At 35.9% G+C, this 18,800-nt stretch overlaps 1 protein-coding gene across 1 annotated transcript in view; it reads right to left on the bottom strand.

Annotated features, from left to right (window-relative positions):
* LOC106115840 (uncharacterized) overlaps positions 1-18,800 on the bottom strand; it is a 122,126-nt gene that overhangs the window by 3,892 nt on the left and 99,434 nt on the right. Inside the window, exons 2-14 of the mRNA XM_013309424.1 lie at positions 17,379-17,559; positions 8,053-8,174; positions 4,956-5,768; positions 4,726-4,866; positions 4,527-4,651; positions 4,238-4,366; positions 3,781-3,949; positions 3,313-3,476; positions 2,924-3,091; positions 2,487-2,689; positions 2,143-2,308; positions 383-516; positions 146-266 (exon numbers count right to left, since the gene is read on the bottom strand). Of these exons, the coding sequence (XP_013164878.1) occupies positions 146-266; positions 383-516; positions 2,143-2,308; positions 2,487-2,689; positions 2,924-3,091; positions 3,313-3,476; positions 3,781-3,949; positions 4,238-4,366; positions 4,527-4,651; positions 4,726-4,866; positions 4,956-5,768; positions 8,053-8,174; positions 17,379-17,559 (2,636 nt within the window). The remainder of the gene's footprint in view (positions 1-145; positions 267-382; positions 517-2,142; positions 2,309-2,486; positions 2,690-2,923; positions 3,092-3,312; positions 3,477-3,780; positions 3,950-4,237; positions 4,367-4,526; positions 4,652-4,725; positions 4,867-4,955; positions 5,769-8,052; positions 8,175-17,378; positions 17,560-18,800) is intronic.

An 18,800-nucleotide genomic window follows, 5' to 3' on the forward strand; every position in this document is an offset into this window, starting at 1 on the left:
GAAAAAAATAAAAATGAATTCACTTAAAAAAAAACATTCCATAATTTGTAAAATTGAATGTGAAATTTCAATATCATGTTTAAAACTTCTCTTATCACAATATTTTTAATTTTATGGGTCATAAAATTTGTAAAATCTGGCTCACCCTCTTCTTGTTAGCGTTGTAGGAGGGCGATGCCTTGTCTCCCTGTTTGTGCTGGTGGTCCTTCTTTATCTTGTAAGCGCGAGTTCGTAGAGCTACTTTCTTCTTTAGAGGCAGTTTAGATCTGAAACGCAGGTAACATTTTATGTTATATAACTTTACCAAACCAAATTAGTGTAAAAAATTTATCGCGACATGAAAAGAAGCATTTTACTTATGGATACAGAAGTAGAAAGTTACCTAACAGCGGTGTGCACTATGAGGCCCTGGTCAGCGGCATCAGGCAGGCGGACAGTCTCTGTGGTCGAGGAGTGGATGATAGTGACAGACTTGAGCTTCTTAGCGTGACGGCCGAGGAAACGGGTACTTGCAAACTGAAACACAATATTTATGTATGAGAAATATTTAAAATGGAATTTATTTTTTAGCGATAATTACGGAAAACAGTAACTGGAATTAAAAATACATTGTTAAAATTCCGTACAAATCATCATCATCATCATATTCAACCTAAGCTTGTCCACTGCTGGACGTAGGCCTCCCCCATCGATTGCCACAATGCCCGGTCTTGTGCCGCCCGCATCCAGTGCACTCCCGCAACCTTGACCAGGTCATCGGTCCATCGTGCGGGAGGCCTACCTACGCTGCGTCGACCCGTCCGCGGCCGCCACTCTAGGACTTTTCGGCCCCATCGGTCGTCCGTTCTGCGGGCAATGTGGCCGGCCCATCGCCACTTAAGGTTTGCAATTCTTCGGGCAATGTCGGTTACTCTGGTTCTGCTGCGGATCGCATCATTTCTGACGCGATCTCGCAGAGAGACACCGAGCATTGCATTGCCGTACAAATATTTGCCATGTATTATGTTACAGAATTAATTAATATTTAAGTTTTTTTTTGTATGCTAAAGTATGTGATATCCAATTTCTAGCAATAATAAGAGCATTAAAACTGATCGTCTTCCAGTACATTGGTTTTAAGTCTACCATTCTCTTCAATATTCACTAGTTTAGCCGAATTTTTACTTTCAATTCACTAGTATGCTATAGCCATCTCTTTTATTAATATTGAAAAAAACAGAGACAACGATGTTGTACAAGAATGTCACTGATGCGATATGAAACTAGATGTTTAAAATGCATTTGATAATGTATAGCTATTATTCAAAACACTAATAGAAAATGTTTTACAGTGGGTTTCCGAGGCCAAAGTCTCTGTATAAAACATACTGTCATCCCTGTCTTTCATTTTTGACAAAACAGAGATAAAGGATTAAACAGAAATTTTGGTATTAGAAACCCACGGTAAGACATTAAAGAAAATTTAGCGTATTTATTTACAATCAGTATAATGTAGAAAATGTAAGAAATACGCGGATGAAACACTTTTAGCTCTCAAATAACATCGTCTGTGTACCTTATAATATAACGTACTAGGACGTTAACATTTAGGGTCAACGTCAAACTCAGTGTCGAGAATACGGCAGCATCGCTATACAGAACATACATTTTAATTTCACATACATTAAAAATCCCTCATTAATTTTTAACTTCTTCATTTACATTCAAACTTCACCTATACACACAAACACAACAAAACCTAAAAAAATGTTCAATTACAGAAATTTATATCATATTACAAATCCATCATTTTATTTTCAATATTAGCTATTTTCTAGTAGGATTAATATGAATCTCTCTTATACCAATTTCTTCTACCAGTTGGAAATACGTCAGAGATCTGGGTTCATTGGTCGTATCCGTTATCCCAGAGCATATTATAAATAACTAGCTGTCGCCCGCGACTCCGTCCGCGCGGAATTGAAAAATAACTATTGGTCGCAGCGTAATATTATATAAAGCACCTAAAGCCTTCTTTTATAAATGGACTATCAAAAAAAGAATTTTTCAAATCAGGCCAGTAGTTCTTGATATTAGTTGTGCGTGTTTAAACAAACAAACTCTTCCACTTTCTAATATTAGTATAGTATATGTGTTAGGTACCAGTAGTGCGATGACGGCGAGCAGTATGAGCAGCACGGCGTACCAGTGCCGCAGCACCCAGCGCCGGAAGCCCGCCAGGCTCTCGTCCGACAGCAGCAGCTTGCGCAGCGTCGCCAGCGGGCCCGACGGGTCCACCTCGCGACAGCGCTGGAATACGTCGCAGTATCTGCAACAAGAAACAACATACAGTTAGCAACAACAACAAAAAATCGAGATATCTAGAAGATAGTCACGCATTCAGGCGAAAGTGTCAATTTTATTTTGTCGGATAAAATTAACGAAAAGAAATCATATGCAAAGCAATGTAAGGAAATAATTGGAAAGTATGGTATGTAGTTAGTTACCCATTGTAATCGTTGCAGGGCGTGCCTGGCTTGGCGTACATGTCGGGCACGTCGTAGGGCGGCGTGTTCCAATGGAAGGAGGAGCGGCAGGGCCCGCCCGGCGCGCGGCAGCACAACTCGCACGCCGAGCGCGGGTCGTCTGCGCGCGCGCCGCACTGGCACGATTCCAGCCCGTACGCCAGGCAGATGGACCCAGTGCACTCCTGGACCATGAAAAATGTTGCACATCAGATATAGATACTTTTACGTACAACCAAATACTGTTGGAACACGTAATCTTCTTTAAAAATTCAGTTTACAATTAAAGTCAACTGCGCCAAATGTAAATTATGGGAGTTAAGAGTGTTTGTAGTATAGTTTTGTCTTCAAATTTCTAGCGCACGAGGTTACGGTAACAGCTCGTTTCTTTACAGTCATAAGAAAGTGTGTATACGTACTCCCATGAAGCAAACGAGTTCCTTGTCGCAGCGCGTGCGGTTCGGCTTGTGCCTGCTGGCGGGGCAGGCGGCGCGGCGGCCGTCGCAGTGCGCGGCGTCGCGACATCCGTTGTCCGACCGGCACTTGTCACCGAACTTCAGCGTGCATGATGCCGTGCAGCACGGACCCTAAAGTACATACACAACACCTTTCTCATGCAACTCATAAAACTCATATTAATTGCACCCTCTATATACCTCGTAGAGTAGACTTCATAGACATTTTACGTTTAGTTTTAATACCTCCTTTCTTTAGTGTGTGTATCTATTAGATATTGAACTTCAGTACAAATACCTGCAGCGGGAAGGGCAGATATGGTGCTACAGGTGCGGGGGGAAATCGTTAGTACCTGGCTGGGACTGCAGACGCTGTGCTCAGTGAGCGTGCAAGGTTTGTAATGTGGGCGCGCGGCCTGAGGGCGGCAACACACATCGGTGCACTCGGAGGCCCAGCCGCAGTCGCACTCCTCGCCCTCCTCCACCACGCCGTTGCCGCAGATCGCTGGCTGAGGCTCTGCACAAAACAAAACATACGTTAAGTTAATAAGACAACAGTGCCAACTAGCGAGATTACCTATTATGTAAAACATATAGCGTACGTATAGATTAAAATTACCTTACTTCGGAGCGAATATCTAACAGAAGACTGACGCCTTAAAAGCTATAATTTAGAATCCACATATGTATCGCTAAGACAAATTTTCCACCTAATTCCATTAAGAGCATAAAAATATGTTATGATCCAAGTAGGAATTAATATTTTACTTGTGGAAATTAACGTCCGCAGTTGTACAAATGTATCTAATTGGAAATTATACCTGTAAAGCATCCTTTGGGTGAGCGCGCCTTGTTGTTGAGCACGGGATCTATGGCGCGCAGTGAACACGGCGAGAACTTGTTGTTGTTCTTCCTGTCTCCACTGGTGGCGCGCGCGAACATTATGTAGTTGCCGTCCTCGCCGAATGGAGTACACATTTCTGGATCGTGCTGCAAAGGAACCACCAATAGCCCTATGCTTAAGGGTACGATCGTACGATCTCGTGGTGGTGGGATCCCATCCCGCCATACGACTATCGTGACCTTTATTCTAGCACAAGATTTGGGCTTATTTGAAATGGTTAGGTTAGTTTAGAAATATGCTTTAAAAAATCTGTTCACTATATTTTAAATAAAAAAATAATATTGACTGAAATAAAGTCTTTTATTACAAATAAAACTACGAAGTTAATAAATCGATTGATAAGAAAATTTCGCGGTAATTGTTGTGTCATTTACCGGTGATCCGAAATTGTGTCCGATCTCATGCGCAAGCGTGACGTGGGACACAGCGGGGGGCACGTGCTTGCCGTAGTTGAGCAGCGTCACTATGCCTGTGTTCAAAGACTTCATGCTGCCCCGGTAGTGCTGGTAACAAATTGCTTAAGTTAAGCGTAAGATAGAAGATTTCTAAGAAGAAGAAAACTAAACAGAAGACTGGAATCGAGAAGTAGGTCCTCGGAAATCCTGAAAAAATGAACAAGGGTAATGTCATTAAAAACTATGTGCGAGGTATGATAAAACTTACGCCATTCTTTTCACACACGCCGCCCGCATTCTTGAGATCACCAGTCCACGCTAAACCCAGCGTACCCATCTCGAAGTCTCTGTACGTGAACATATATGCTAGGCAGAAGGCATCGTAGTCTTCCTCTAAAAATTGAACTCATTATTAATTTTAATTTTATAAATATAACTTGAAATTCTCATTACAGAAGAATAAATACCCGAGAACAGCTCCAAATATTTTTCAACACCATAATTATTCGGAAATCGATACGCGGGATCTTTTAAAGCATCTAAAGTGTGAACTTTTATTCTTTTTATCATAAACGTAATATTATCTGCTTTTCCATCTTGGTTGAAATCTAAAACAAATAAAAAATAACAGATGAAATATGTAATGCAAATGTCTCCGTTAAAATTATATGAGAGTGAACGTGGTAATAAAACGCACCTGTTACTTTATAAATGGCATTAACTTTCTGTACGTGTCGCGTCATCACTTCTATACACGCCTCCTCGGAGCCGTATCTTTGGTAGAACATATGATCAGCTTGCAGGTACACCAAGCATGTAGTCTTCCTAGGGTCTACGGTGGCCCTTTTATTTACATGTCTCCCATCGTCCGTCGCATTAGCTGTCAATACAGTAAACCCCATGGGTTCCTTTTTAACTATATCCTTACTGACCGTTACAACACCTGCTTTAGTTTTTATGACTTCAACGTGAGTCTTTGGTTTCGGTCTAGTTTCTTCCGAATCTAATCTCACTTTAGTGATGAGGTTACTTTTATCGATTTTCGTTTTAGGTTTCCTAGTACTAAACTTATCGAAAGGATCGCTGTTGCTCGTGTAAGGTACATCTAAATCTAATGGTAGATCTGGATTTTTCATCGGTTGATCGTCTTGCATTTCATCTTCGGGAAGCCATCGTTTCTTCCGTCGATGTATTTCTGTGGTGAGATCATCTGTGTTGTTGTGTATGTGAGAATCTTTGTTTGTATTGGAATGGTGTGTAAAATTGAATAATTCTGCGTGATGTCCGAGGGTTCGTTTGAGATGGAGGAGGTGTGATGCACAGGGCTGGCCCTCGGTCCGTGGTGGATGCTGCACGTCTGAGCGGCGGTAGATAACGCTATGCATCGCGGGGTGCTCGATGTTGTAACGAGACACGGGCTCCACATAATACTCCTCGCCGGTCGTCCATATCGTGCCGTCGAAGAGGCCCTCAGCGGTAATGACGCCGTATACGTGAGATGTGTCGTCATCTAACAAAGAAATAAAACGTTAAATTAGACTTTATTGTTGGTACTTAAGGATAAAATAAACCATACTTTTATTCAACACTAAAGACGCGTTTTATATCCCGTTTCAGGTCTTTATGAACAATTGTGTTTAAGCGATCGCTTTTGATACTTTAGTGGGAAAATTTAAAGTCAAGCAAGAAAGAGAGAGGATTTACAATAAATTTTGTTAGCTCAAAAAAAGGACATACATTATTTTTTTATTAGATTTAAATGAAATTCAAAGTCACAAATCTGTTCTAAAGCAAAAGCACCGCCAGTTCAAATAAATAAATGCGATGATTTATGCAAAGTAATTCCAGGTGCAAAGGGCCCCCGGGGACTTTGAATGAATTAAAATCACAACCTGCAGTCGCTGGAGGAATGAAAACCGCTCATAAATAAAGGTAATTACAAATTCCCTCAGCGACGCCTCCCCGTTTTGATTGATAAAAGGAAAAAAATCGCCTGAGTGTGAAACGAGCCCTCTCGTGGCCTCTTTGTAAGAAAAAAATCCAACGAAATGATTTTCATAAAGTTCAATATTACTCGGAATTCATCAGAGCGCCAGGTAACTACAACAAAAGCGTTCTCAAAGCGCTTTCTGAATTCAGATTTAAAACAAATGAGTCTGAGTAATGACTATGTGCTATTTGATGGCACCTCCTCAGATATTTTACTGGAGGCTACATACTTATTGAGTTTCGTGAACTGCATGAATAATCTTACGTATATCTTTGAATATTTTTATACTTTCGAAACATATAAAATACCTGATAAGTTACCGTGGATTTCTGAGATCCAAAATCTGAGTTAAAAACATAATAATATCTCTGTTTTGTCAAACATTTTGGTCTCAGAAACCAACGGCAACTTATGAGGTATTTTAATTATTCAAAAGTATGAATAAGTGGTATTTTCTTTATTGCATGTAAAATTTACACATTTATGATTACTCGCTAAAAAAACAACAACAAATGTAACAAAACAAATAAAGTAATATACTTAATATATTTTTGATATATAAACAGGGTTAAACACTCACGTTTATTCGTCACACCAGTGAGCTGAGGGCCGCGTCCGCGAAATAATACCAGTACCACTCATCCTGAAGAAGGGCCCCCGATGGGCTCGAAACTAGTCGGTGCCGCCACCGGACGAATATACGTGAGTTTTTAGCCGTGTTTATATATCAGTTTAGTACAATGTCTCACGAAAGTTTGAATAATTTTATATATTTTTGATTGTAATTTCAAGTATTTATAAATACTTAAAGGGACTACAACTTTTAGTCTGCGTTTTACTTTGAATTTCTTAGAAGTTCGAAGTCGCTTTTATTTTCATTGATAGTATAAAGTTATATTTACTATATTAGACTTCTCGGTCGAGTACACGTCGAGTGAGATTCGAGTACGTTCATTAAAACTGTCGCGGAGTCACTCACTCCATTAAACTTATAAAGTAATTTCATCAAAATTCAGTTTGCGCGTCGGCAGATGGGACGCACCTCGTAATTCCGTTTCATTACCTTAACTCATAGAATGTGGAAGTTTCTTCTTATGTTTAATTTATTGTTTCAACAGAGCGGGACATAATGCGACAAATTTTAGATGAAGGGGCGATATGATGCTAAGATTCGGGTATTATGTGATTAGTTTGTAATTACTCATTACATGAATTAACTAAAATGAATCATTTTTTATCAAAATGACGGACATCGAGTATAAATATAATGTACGTAATGTAATTTAAAAAGCAATATCAAATATTTTCCTTTACTTTTATCCACGATCTACATCTAACCTCAAATATATTGACCTCAACCAATCGTCTATCCCAAATAAATCGACGATTTAATTTGAAATAACTAAGGGCCAAGCGTTATCGGTCGGCAGCAGCCCTAAAAGTACGGCCAAGTCGGCCCTAATTGCCAAACTAATCTTATCCGATATTGCGTACGGATTATTTGAAGTTTTATTATGTGGTTGAAGCCAACTAATACTAATCATTATGTATTACAATTTAAGAATAAAAAAACAAAAGAATGGCGTTACGGAATTACTGAATTCATTGCTAGGATGCCTAAAGCATGTATGTGACATTAGTATAATATTTTCTATGAAAAATTACTTGAAAAAAAAAATAAGTTCTCCATCTAAAAATGTATAAATTTAATGTCTTATCTCCAAGAATTAGTTTTTTTTTAATTTTAATTGGCGGATTTTAGTTAAATTTTTCCAAAGATGCAACTTGTATAAATCTAACATACCTTCTAGCTTGCCGGAGTAGACCTGCGCTGTGTTATACTGTAGAGGCCCCGCTGAAGAATGGAACTGCACGTCCTCCGCGAACACAGAACTCGGGTCTGGCCGCAGAATCAATCGGAACTCTCTGACAAAGGAAAAACATAAGATTAAAAAATAAAGTGAAAGGACAAGATACATCAAGTACAGACAAAAAAGACAACATCTATATATCGTGAAAATATTTAACAGCGTATTCGTTACAGTTCATAAATTTTAAATGAGCCATAAAGATTTATAAGAACTCTGCGACAGATTGCGTGGGAGTCAACTTTAATAATTTGATATCCATATATGACGTAGAAGAAATCTATTTTCTTTGTAACTTCGAAGGGTAGGTAGCCTTATACGTAGAATTATGGATTCGCTTTCTGGATGGCTGGTTTACTGTTGAAGTAAATGATTCGTGACGATCGAGAAACGTAGATCAAGTTTTTATACAAAGGTAAGTAGATTTAGGATGCGGTATACAATTTCGGCTTATCAAGTTTTCCCAAATATGTTTAGTTATATTCTTGAATTTATTCGCTGTATCTTTTGTAATTACTTTAGGCACAAACGTATAAAAAAGTAAACTGTTAAATACCTGTGTGACTTTGCCATTTAAGACATAGGTTAGCTACTTTTACATTACTCTCTGATATAAACTAATCTATGCATATTTGTATGCTTTGCTTTATTATTGTCATTATGTGGTATTAATTTTTTCACCTAACATTATGTTACCATATCAAATGTACAGGAATTAAAAAAGGTTCATCAAATAGGTTATGTCGAGTTAGAATATGTTATCCGGCCGCCATGTAGCAGGAGTGGCGTTCTGAGACGGTACTAAATTATCAGAACTATTAATCCTGTAATAGCCGATTGCTTCTGGCACAGATGGGCCTTGTAGACATCCTAATAAATCTTCTATTAAGTACCATTTACAGAATAATACCCGTGTTCTATAGTAATCTAAAAGCATATGCTATTTAATTTAGTCGCATAATTTATTATTTCTTCCAATTTTTTAAAAAGGTTGCACTGTGGATTACAATGACTCTGATGACGTCATAGCGATGTCCTTGAAAATATAAAAAGTTCATATAGGATACTGTGTTACTAAACTTTAATTTACAAATGCTCCTACATCTATTATCCCGGTCACGCCTTAAATAAGTCGTAGCGATCGACATGATAATGACTTAAGTCCCCAGAGTGGCGTTTTGAGCACGGCACCACTTTTGGGCAGTTAGTCACGTGTAAAGGCTCCACGGTAGAGCCTGATTTACTGCCGCCGAGGATACCGACACCTCGGTAAATCATAATTAACTACTGCCGGAAGCTACCACACTTATATCAACTAATTTTCATCCAATACAAAAGTAGTTCATCGCAAATGAATAGTTGATATTATGTACTAAAGAGGTGCAAAAGAAAATTCTATAGCGGACATAACACAAAAGTGTTCTATGCAGAATATGTTTTCCTCTTCCATATCGATCTATCAGTAGTCCTTAACTTTATATGAATGAAAAAAATAATATTTAATTTATAAAATAAACTCAAACATAAAGAGGTATTTCAACACGAGCATAAAGAAGGTTCCATTCCAAGTAAATAAAAGCTTTCATATCGATTTCTAAAGGTGAAAATTTCCAGAAAGACTATTCGAAAGAATTTAGGTAGCGTTCGTAAAGATTTCTCTTGACATTGGCAAACTTTTTGATCTGGCTTCATTTGTTCTTTGTCCTTTCTTCTAATGGCCACAGTTGAGTGTACGTGTTCCACAGCGCTGCATTTTTCAACAGTAACAAGCTTTCAAACTAACTCTATTGTATTAAGTTCGTAGTTTTAGCTTTTATTCGTAGCCGATTGTTCTAGAAACTTCTGGCTAACTAACGGTCTTAGCAGTGAACTGTAGTCTTAATTGAAAATGGTATTAGACTTGCATTAGGTTACTTCTACTCTACGGTTTAATTGTTGTAGCTTTTAACTTACTAAAAATAAAAAATAAATCTTATTTTTTTTTTGAGGTTATGTTTCAAATATCACGAATAGACATCCCTTACCAATTTAAATCCTATTTACTTTAATAGGGATCGATCTATGCACTGCTCTAATGTAAGTAAACCACTAGGGTAGTTATGTTACATTAAAAGTATTTTACGTAAATATGCATGTTTTGTATACAAGAATTTGCGCAGTGGAAACTCACAACTAATACGCACTTTAAAATTTGTGTCTGTCTTTTAAATACACTTAAATTTTCCAAGCCCAAACAAATACGCTAAATCAAAGCCTGTCAGTATGAATGAGAAAGTTTTATTAGGCAGTCAGGCAGTCGGGTAGTCGGATAGGGGGCAACCATTACGCCATCCTCCTACATTTCGTAGGCGGATCAAACTGAAAAGTCTATAAGAATCGTTCTTCGGACGCAATTTCCCAAAGTCATTATTCATTTCAGACGTAGACATGCTCAATTTCGTCCTCGGAAAATCTTATAAAAACGTTCCTAATATTAGATGTTACGTTTTTAAGACAATATGACTTTATTGGAAGTCGCAAAAGACTTAGTTCAACTTTTTTTTTGTTTCAATATAGGTATATCGATATTCATTAGGAGAGCAAACGATTTTTTAATAACATAGTTCTTTTCCTTTTTATTTTCGCATGGACTTTTCTAAATATTTGTACTAAGCAATCTATACTTTAAAAAAACTGGATCACAACCTTTGCTGATTAATTGAATTTCCTGTAAATAACCTTATTAATATTCAACATAACGTATTTTAAGTTTCAATGCTAACTAATAACCATTTCACTCGGTTTGCGCTTGTGGTGGTAAAATATGAAACAGCGCAGATCGCGACACAAAACGTGTAGGCTTTAATTAAATAAGCCGTAGCGTCATGTAGCTCCGTGTAGCACGCGCCTTTCGTATTAGACGGCGAACGTGTGCGATATAAACGTAGATTTCTACTGTTGCCACACTATATAAGAATATGAGGTTATCTCATTTTTCATAGAGAACGAAAGAGACGATATGGTTTTATACGAATTGTTACTTTCTGTAAAGTCACGATTATGTACGAAAATATCTTACTATTATTATTAATGCGAATGTTTAGATGGATGGATGTATGGTGGAAATTTGGCGTAGGTATAGAATAAAGCCTCGAAGAATATATACGATGCTAAGTTGGTTTTTTTTATAAGGTCTGGGGACGTAATTCGTTATACTCGTAATGTTATACCAACTACATAATAAAGAATTTGCGGGAAAGATGTAATATTAAAATATACGAAAACAACTACAGTTTATTTCAATTTAAAAGTAAGCGTGGTTTTCATTGTTGCAAAGTTTTGATATTCATTGCCTGGCCAGCGGACGCCGGCATCTTGTTTTCCTCGAGATAAAGTTAAATTGTAACGTCAAAAGGTGAAAAGTTGCGAAGTAATTCATTCCACGCTTACGAAATTGTAAAGTGAACTGTTTAGGGGTTGTTTTTCCAGACGACTATTGTTATCAAAGTTTAAAGCAGAAATAGTAAATTATACATTTTAACGTAGCTCTGCCAATTTTTTTATTGAGTTTATTGTATACTAGCTGTTACCCGCGACTCCATCTCGTGTAATCAAAAACAAATTAATTATTAATTAGTAGCCTATGTGTTCTTCCAGGCTATGTTCTACATCTATGCCAAATTTCAATGAGATCCATACCGCCGTTCTAGAGATACCTTCAACCAAATATCCATCCATCCAAACATTTGCATTTAGAATATAAGCAAGATTTATATTCAACATTTAAATAAAGTTTTATTTTAATTGAAATGATGCTGATAACGATATTCTTTCAAAACATATTTTCGTTTGTTCTCTTTAAATAATAACGATGTGAGTTGTCGACTTTCAAAAGATTCGAGATACTGACGAGTTAAGAAGTATAAGTTGAGAACAAAGTCGAAAGTCTGCAGTCACTTGTTTTCTTTGAGAATTGTACAAATATACCGATTTCAAAGTAAAGTGATCAAAAACTTATAAATTTGTCTATATTTCTTTCTTTTAAGCACTTGCAAAATATTCAAGATTATTATTGATATGTCATATATTAACATAAAAACTTTGTATTGATTTTAACAAAATCTAGCAAAAGATTCCTTGGCCAACATAATTTTTATAACGGTATCCAAAATCCGTCTGCACAGAGATTTATTAGGAATTGATTATATTTTATAATAGTTGTATTATATTATATTTTATAGCAAAACACAAGTTATTATAAAATAGTTTAACAAATAAAAGTCAAGCTGAAAGTGTTCCAGCAGAATATCACATGAGTGGAGACCATTTTTAAAGTGTCAAATGCGGTGTTGATTAATGCCGGTAGATGGCAGCAGGCGCGAGGCATACGGAGACATCGCCCACCCATCATCACTCATACTCAATGTCTTGTCATTTATTAATGCTGAGGTTTTTTAAAGTAGCGGGTAAAAGGTTAACTTTTTAAATTCAAATACTTGATTAGATTTACATGATGGTAAACTTCGTTGGTTTGATGCGGTACTATTTTGTTAGGATAATTTTAATTTTTGGTAAATTTATAAGTAATAAAAACTTAATAAGTATCCTATGTGTTCTTCCATACTAAATTTTACATCTTTAATTTTTCATCAAGATTTGCTGAGAAGTTCAGGAGATAACTTCTAACGAACATCCATCCATCTCAAGTTTCGCATTTATAATATTAGTAAGATTGAATATTATAGACAGTTTAATAATTGGACCACTAAATATACACTGTGTACAAAAGCATCGTGTGTAACCAACATGCATAATTACAACAGTTGCAATAAAACCTCATTGAATGAATAATGTAAACAAATTCAGGAATGTTAAACAATCAACATAACGAAACTGTTATAACAGCTGTTTAATTTTAGGCGTATTTTATTCATTATTCAGCTGCACTTAATGTGGGAGTGTGCTTATGACCTAACTAATAATATACAAAAAATGATAATATAATAATATAAAATAGCTTTCCTACGGTAAATAATAGATAGTAGAAAATAAAAACAGAAAAATATTAAATATGAAAAATGTCATTTGAGATCTGGTCTTAAGTCTGACCTACTTGAAATAAGAGGGCAGGTGAAGACGATTGAAAACCAGCGACAGTTCAACGAAAGCCTGAAGCGAACCGAGCGGGGATTATCTACGTCTTTTACACGTTAAATATAAAATTGGCTACATTTCCCGTGACATGAAGAATAGAGCTAAAATATATTTCGATAGATTTATGAAATTGGAACCAAACTAGGCGAAAAAAAAAAACAAAATTTAGAAAATATGGTGTAAAAAACTAAAAATCTTTAAAATTACAAACAAGAGAATTGCATACTAATTTTAACAAGTAAAAAATTAACCCTTAAATATTTATAAGAAAATCATTAAAAAATATATAGAAATGATTTTAATTGCATTTTCAAAGCAAAATAAATAATTCATTAGCCGACAATCGGATTTTTGAGCTGTTTCCGAGTAGCGTAATGACTGTAATTTATTTAACAGTTCCTGCGGGAAAACTATCGCTCGCTATTGGAATAAAAACGGTTAAATTTGCTCCAGCAAATAGCGGTCGCAATGTAAACACGACCAGCGCCTGTACAAAGCCGCTTCCAGGAACGAAATGTTTTAACATATTAGCACGAAGGTATGTTTGATTTATAAAAAAAAACATTTAAAGATATTTCTGTTATCCATAATATTCTAAATACTAGACACAAGTATAAAAGAATTAAAAGAAATGTATTTGAAAATAAATCCCAGCTCGATACCTTTACGCGTTTTTGAGTAAAAGGGTCTTGACACACAGACGGTACGACAACAAAGTGATCCTATAAGGGTTCCGTTTTTTTCCAATGAACTAAACTAAAGACTAAAATAAGTAACGTTGGATCGTAAGACAAATTTCTACACCTATTTTGCCGACCTCTATATAGAGTGCAAATTTCTCTATAAGCGCAGGGATATGGTAGTCAAAATCTTTACTATGTAAATATTTAATATAACTTATGCATACAGCAATCGTTGCGTTTATTGTTTAATCGGTCCGCATAATTTATAATATTAAAATCAACACGAACAATGCAGATGACCTGATAAATTATTCGCAAGTTGATTGTCGTGTCGAATAATTTAAATGATTAATTGCTTGATGAGTTAAATAGTTAAATGCATATATAATAGTATAGTTCAATTGTTACGTTCATATATTTTAAGTTTGATAGGAGATATATAAGTATTAATACATTTTTGAACACAATATTGATGAGAATGCTCAGGGGTTAAGCACTTGACTTGCAATCTGCAGATCCTGGGTTCGAATCCCACCATGTACCAATGTGTCTTTCGATTTCCGATTTGCATATGTATATTTATCCGACGTTCTTACGGTGAAGGAAAGCATCGTGATGCACCCTGCACATACCTGAGAAGAAATTCAAAGACATGTGTGAAGTCAACCAACTCGCACTGGGCCAGCATGGTTGATGGCCTAGTCACATGCAACTTATTGTAGGCTTTTTTTTATTTATTACATTTCTGAATAAAATATTGATTAGAATAAAGTTCCATCTCTCTGCCTATCCAATTATGTTTTCACGTAATATAGCCAAAGCAAGCTACATAAGACGTTTACAGATCATTAGACCGTACATCTGACATAGATACAGTTCATTGTATCCTACAGCCAACGGAATAGTTTCTATTGGGATCTACACAAGCTTGAATCACAGTGGTTCAATCAGGTTCAATCAAGCCAAATTAACTCGACCTATAGACATTTGACGGATGATAGATAACAATTTTACTAACCACTGTTACTAAGTGATAAATTGCACTGCAATTGCCAGCTTCCTTTAAGGTACAATTGACCTGTTTGTTTGTTCGTAGACAAATTGCTACGAAACTCTACGAGCTACGCAAGCCTATGAATATAATAGAAAATTTAATAGACGTCGGAATTATAATTTCGAGTAAGCGATATTTACTACGCAAGGATACTTGTTTGAAAGATTTAGGCCTTGTGTACGAACAGCCTAAGACATTTTATCATTGCATTAGTTTGAGCTTTAAAAGCTTCAAACTATGACCTTTAGCCTCTTTTGATCCTTTTATATATCTATTTTAGTCCCTTTATATATTTTCGATAGGTCAGGATCGATGACGGCAACTTTCTTAAAATTTCATTTTATGTGGCTCTATTCAATAGCTAAAGAACTCACAGCTTAGGTCATATTTATAACTTTGTCGCAAATAAAATATTAAAAAGTTATTTAAATCTTTTTAGGTTAAATATAACAATAAATTATGTTTATAGTTTGGTTTCTTAATTAGGTTTTTAGGTAAGGTTAAGTTGAACTTTTTATTTGTAATCACTAACCATTACTTATCGCAAAAAGTTTTAGTTTCATTAATAAACGTATAGGGGGCGTGTGCGTGAGTTGCTACCGTTATTGTATAAAAGTCGTGAAACATCGGTCAGGGGGTCCGTTCGGGACATTTTAATTAAGCCAATGGTGGTGGGGAGGTTTGTTGACCCCCACCCTTTCTACCCATGCCTCTTACAAATGGATTAGTCTGGGATACGTTCGATTTACTCAGCCGCAAATCGCCCCGTAGTCTGATAGGAAAAGTTGGGTTTTAACGTCCGATAAATTCGTTGGGGGCAAAACAATTGCGAGTCGACATGAAGGAAATTAAATGAAATTGAGGTGTTTTAAGATAGACATGTGCATCTAAACATCCAGTTTATTATTTCATATTCATTTTGGCGCTGGTTTTTAACCGATTATTGTAACTTAAAGTTTCAATGGTTAATTTTGTTTAAAATACAAATATGTTGAATTGTTGTATGTTATTTTAAAGCTAAGGAGACGACAATTTTATGCAAAAGTGAATCGAATGAGGTGAATATTTAATGGATAAAAGTGAATGAATTTAAAAGATTAACAAATCGACTACCAATATAACTTTCGTTGGTTTCGGAGGCTAAAATCAAAGTTTTAAACATGTTATTATGTTTGTTTTGTCAAAGATAAGGTTGGTGTCATGTTATATACAGAGATTTTGGTCTCAGAATTCCACATTTAATTACCTTATTTGACTTACTAATTTAAAGCTAATTGTTATACATAGCGCACGAATACATTCTCATTGTAATTCCGTATGTTAAATGATGTTTATGGAGGCTGTATATGTTAGTTCACACAAATCTACCTTAGCATTAAGCCACACAATGCCCCAACTATTCAATTACGGTCTTAATTGGATACGATGAAGCGGTAATTTTGATACACATTCATCAATTATTAATTAAAGAGGCACATAATGGGGCTTGTATACGCTTATAAAACGTGACTATTATTTGATAACAATATATTTGAGGCAGGAGAAATAATATAAGGCGGCAGTACTTATTACCTTGACTATTTGACTGGAAATCTAACAAACAGTAAATAGCCTATCACCTTAACAACTTAATAAACGTCCCTACTGAGGGGCTCGGAGTCTACCCTAAGTTAGGAATGACTTAGTCAACCAAGCTGGCCCATTGCGGGTTAGTGGACTTCACACATGTCTTTGAATTTCTTCGCAGATATGTGCATGTTGCATGATTATGTTTTCTTTCACCGTAAAACATCGGATTTAGTTAGTCAAAAATTTCTATCGAGTAAAAAATTTATTGTTTTGTTGAGAAGAAATTAATCTCTTTGTAGTAAGTGAAGGATGGTTCGATAAAGAATTGTGGTTTCATCCATTAGAGTAAAAAGTTTTATACAAACAGTAGTGGTTAAAGTTAATTAATTCCCGGGTTAGTGCAGTGCGGTGCGGTTCAATGAATCGATTGTCTAAGTATCGAACGCGAGCGAACGTGACGAGCAAGTAAAACATACGATACGGTTTAAGAGAATCGGAAACAAACACGTATTGCTAGAATAATAAAACCAATTAAAAAAAGCAATTTTAGGAATTACGTAACAAAAAAAAATGATGGCAATACCAACAAGCTATTAGGGTTGGCACTAACGCATGTAAATATGGCATTCGTAAAATAATCTATTTTCAGAGTTCTATTGCCAGATATTCGCATTTTTTAGTTTGTTTGGAAACCAATTCCATATCTTGCCTATATATTTCGGTTTTAGCTGTCTCTCTTACTTCCCTTTAAGTTTGATTTATACGACGGTTGTTTGTGTACATGAAATTTTCTCTTTTTGTAAGTGTATGTAATGAAGCATACCTGTTATGAGCTGTGAATGAGATTCGTAGCGGCTGCGGAGCGGACGGTACGGTCGCTTGCGGGCGGTGGGGCGGCGGGTCGGGCGGGGGCTGCGGGGGCAGCGAGCGCCGGCGGCGTGCGCCATCTAACGGAGAGTACTGCGCCGGCTGCCAGTGCCGCACGAACGGAGTCAGCGACACCCCTGCACACAAACATATGACCTCAAACACCATATAACCATCGCTGATCTAATGGTCAGCCAAGAATAAATCACTCGAATTCATGTCCAAATCTATTTAGAGGGGGAAATTCCAAATAATTTCCTACAAATTTTGTTACTTCGTGGCAACAAGTCTTTGTACTACCTACCAAAACATATGTACAAAGACATTTAGTTGACTCTCTCTTTTACAATATTCCATCTAATCCAAATTTTATCTTTAAGTTTATTAATAACAATGATGAACTACGTAATATAAATAAATTTCCTTCAAAGCTTGTTAATTTTAGTTGAAGATTGTGTTATCGTATATTTGTTGCGTACTATATAATATCATCTTTTAATTACTATTCGTAGATTAAGTTTACGTAACACATGAAATCATAAATAGTTTAAAACGAAATCCTAATAAACTAATAACAGATCAAACACTAAATAAACATGTTATGGTTTTCAAAAAGGATAAGAGGGATGAATAAATAAGTTTATTTCAAAAGGTTAAAGTCTGATTAATGCAGTCCGAAAATGTTTATAAAACATTAATGAAACATTTTAAATCGTCAAGAAAAAAATAAATTGTGGTCCAAGTAAAAGTAGTTTTTTGCATTTCCAGTTGAGGACATTCTCACAAACACATGTTGCAGAGTTTGACAGAGACACGGACGTGCCCTGTCTTTTGCTCTATCGAGAAACATTTTCCGTGCGAAAATACAATGAAAGATATATATTCGTATTGCATTTAGGCGACGACTTTCCTTTACTAGTTTTTTTTTTAAATATTAGATAGAAAATGAAATGTACCACAATTTAATTTTAATCAGTAAATATTAATAATAATATTTTGAATTTAAAAACGTCAAAAAGAATCGATGAATCTTAAATAAAATCAGCATTTTCCATCAAAACTAAGATAGTCACAATTTATATAGCTAAAATACTAATAAAAATACTATTAATCATTTTTTTAGCAATATTAAAACTTTTTCTCTTAATAATCGGATTTAAAAGCTTAATAATAATAACCAGCCAGTATTTTAAGAACGCAATAATATCACCATCAGTATTTGCAATATAAGTAACCAAAAACTATGTCACATCGAAGTAAACTTATTTCAATGTGCACATAAACTAATCTCCAAGTTGTTGGTGCGGAGATAGTGACATGCATTTTGCACGGAGCTTGAATCACCATCTACAACTTGCCCGACCATGTACAAGTTGCC

Source organism: Papilio xuthus, unplaced genomic scaffold (genome assembly GCF_000836235.2).
Source record: "Papilio xuthus unplaced genomic scaffold, Pxut_1.1 DF827777.1, whole genome shotgun sequence".
In the NCBI taxonomy this organism is placed as follows: Eukaryota; Metazoa; Arthropoda; class Insecta; order Lepidoptera; family Papilionidae; genus Papilio; species Papilio xuthus.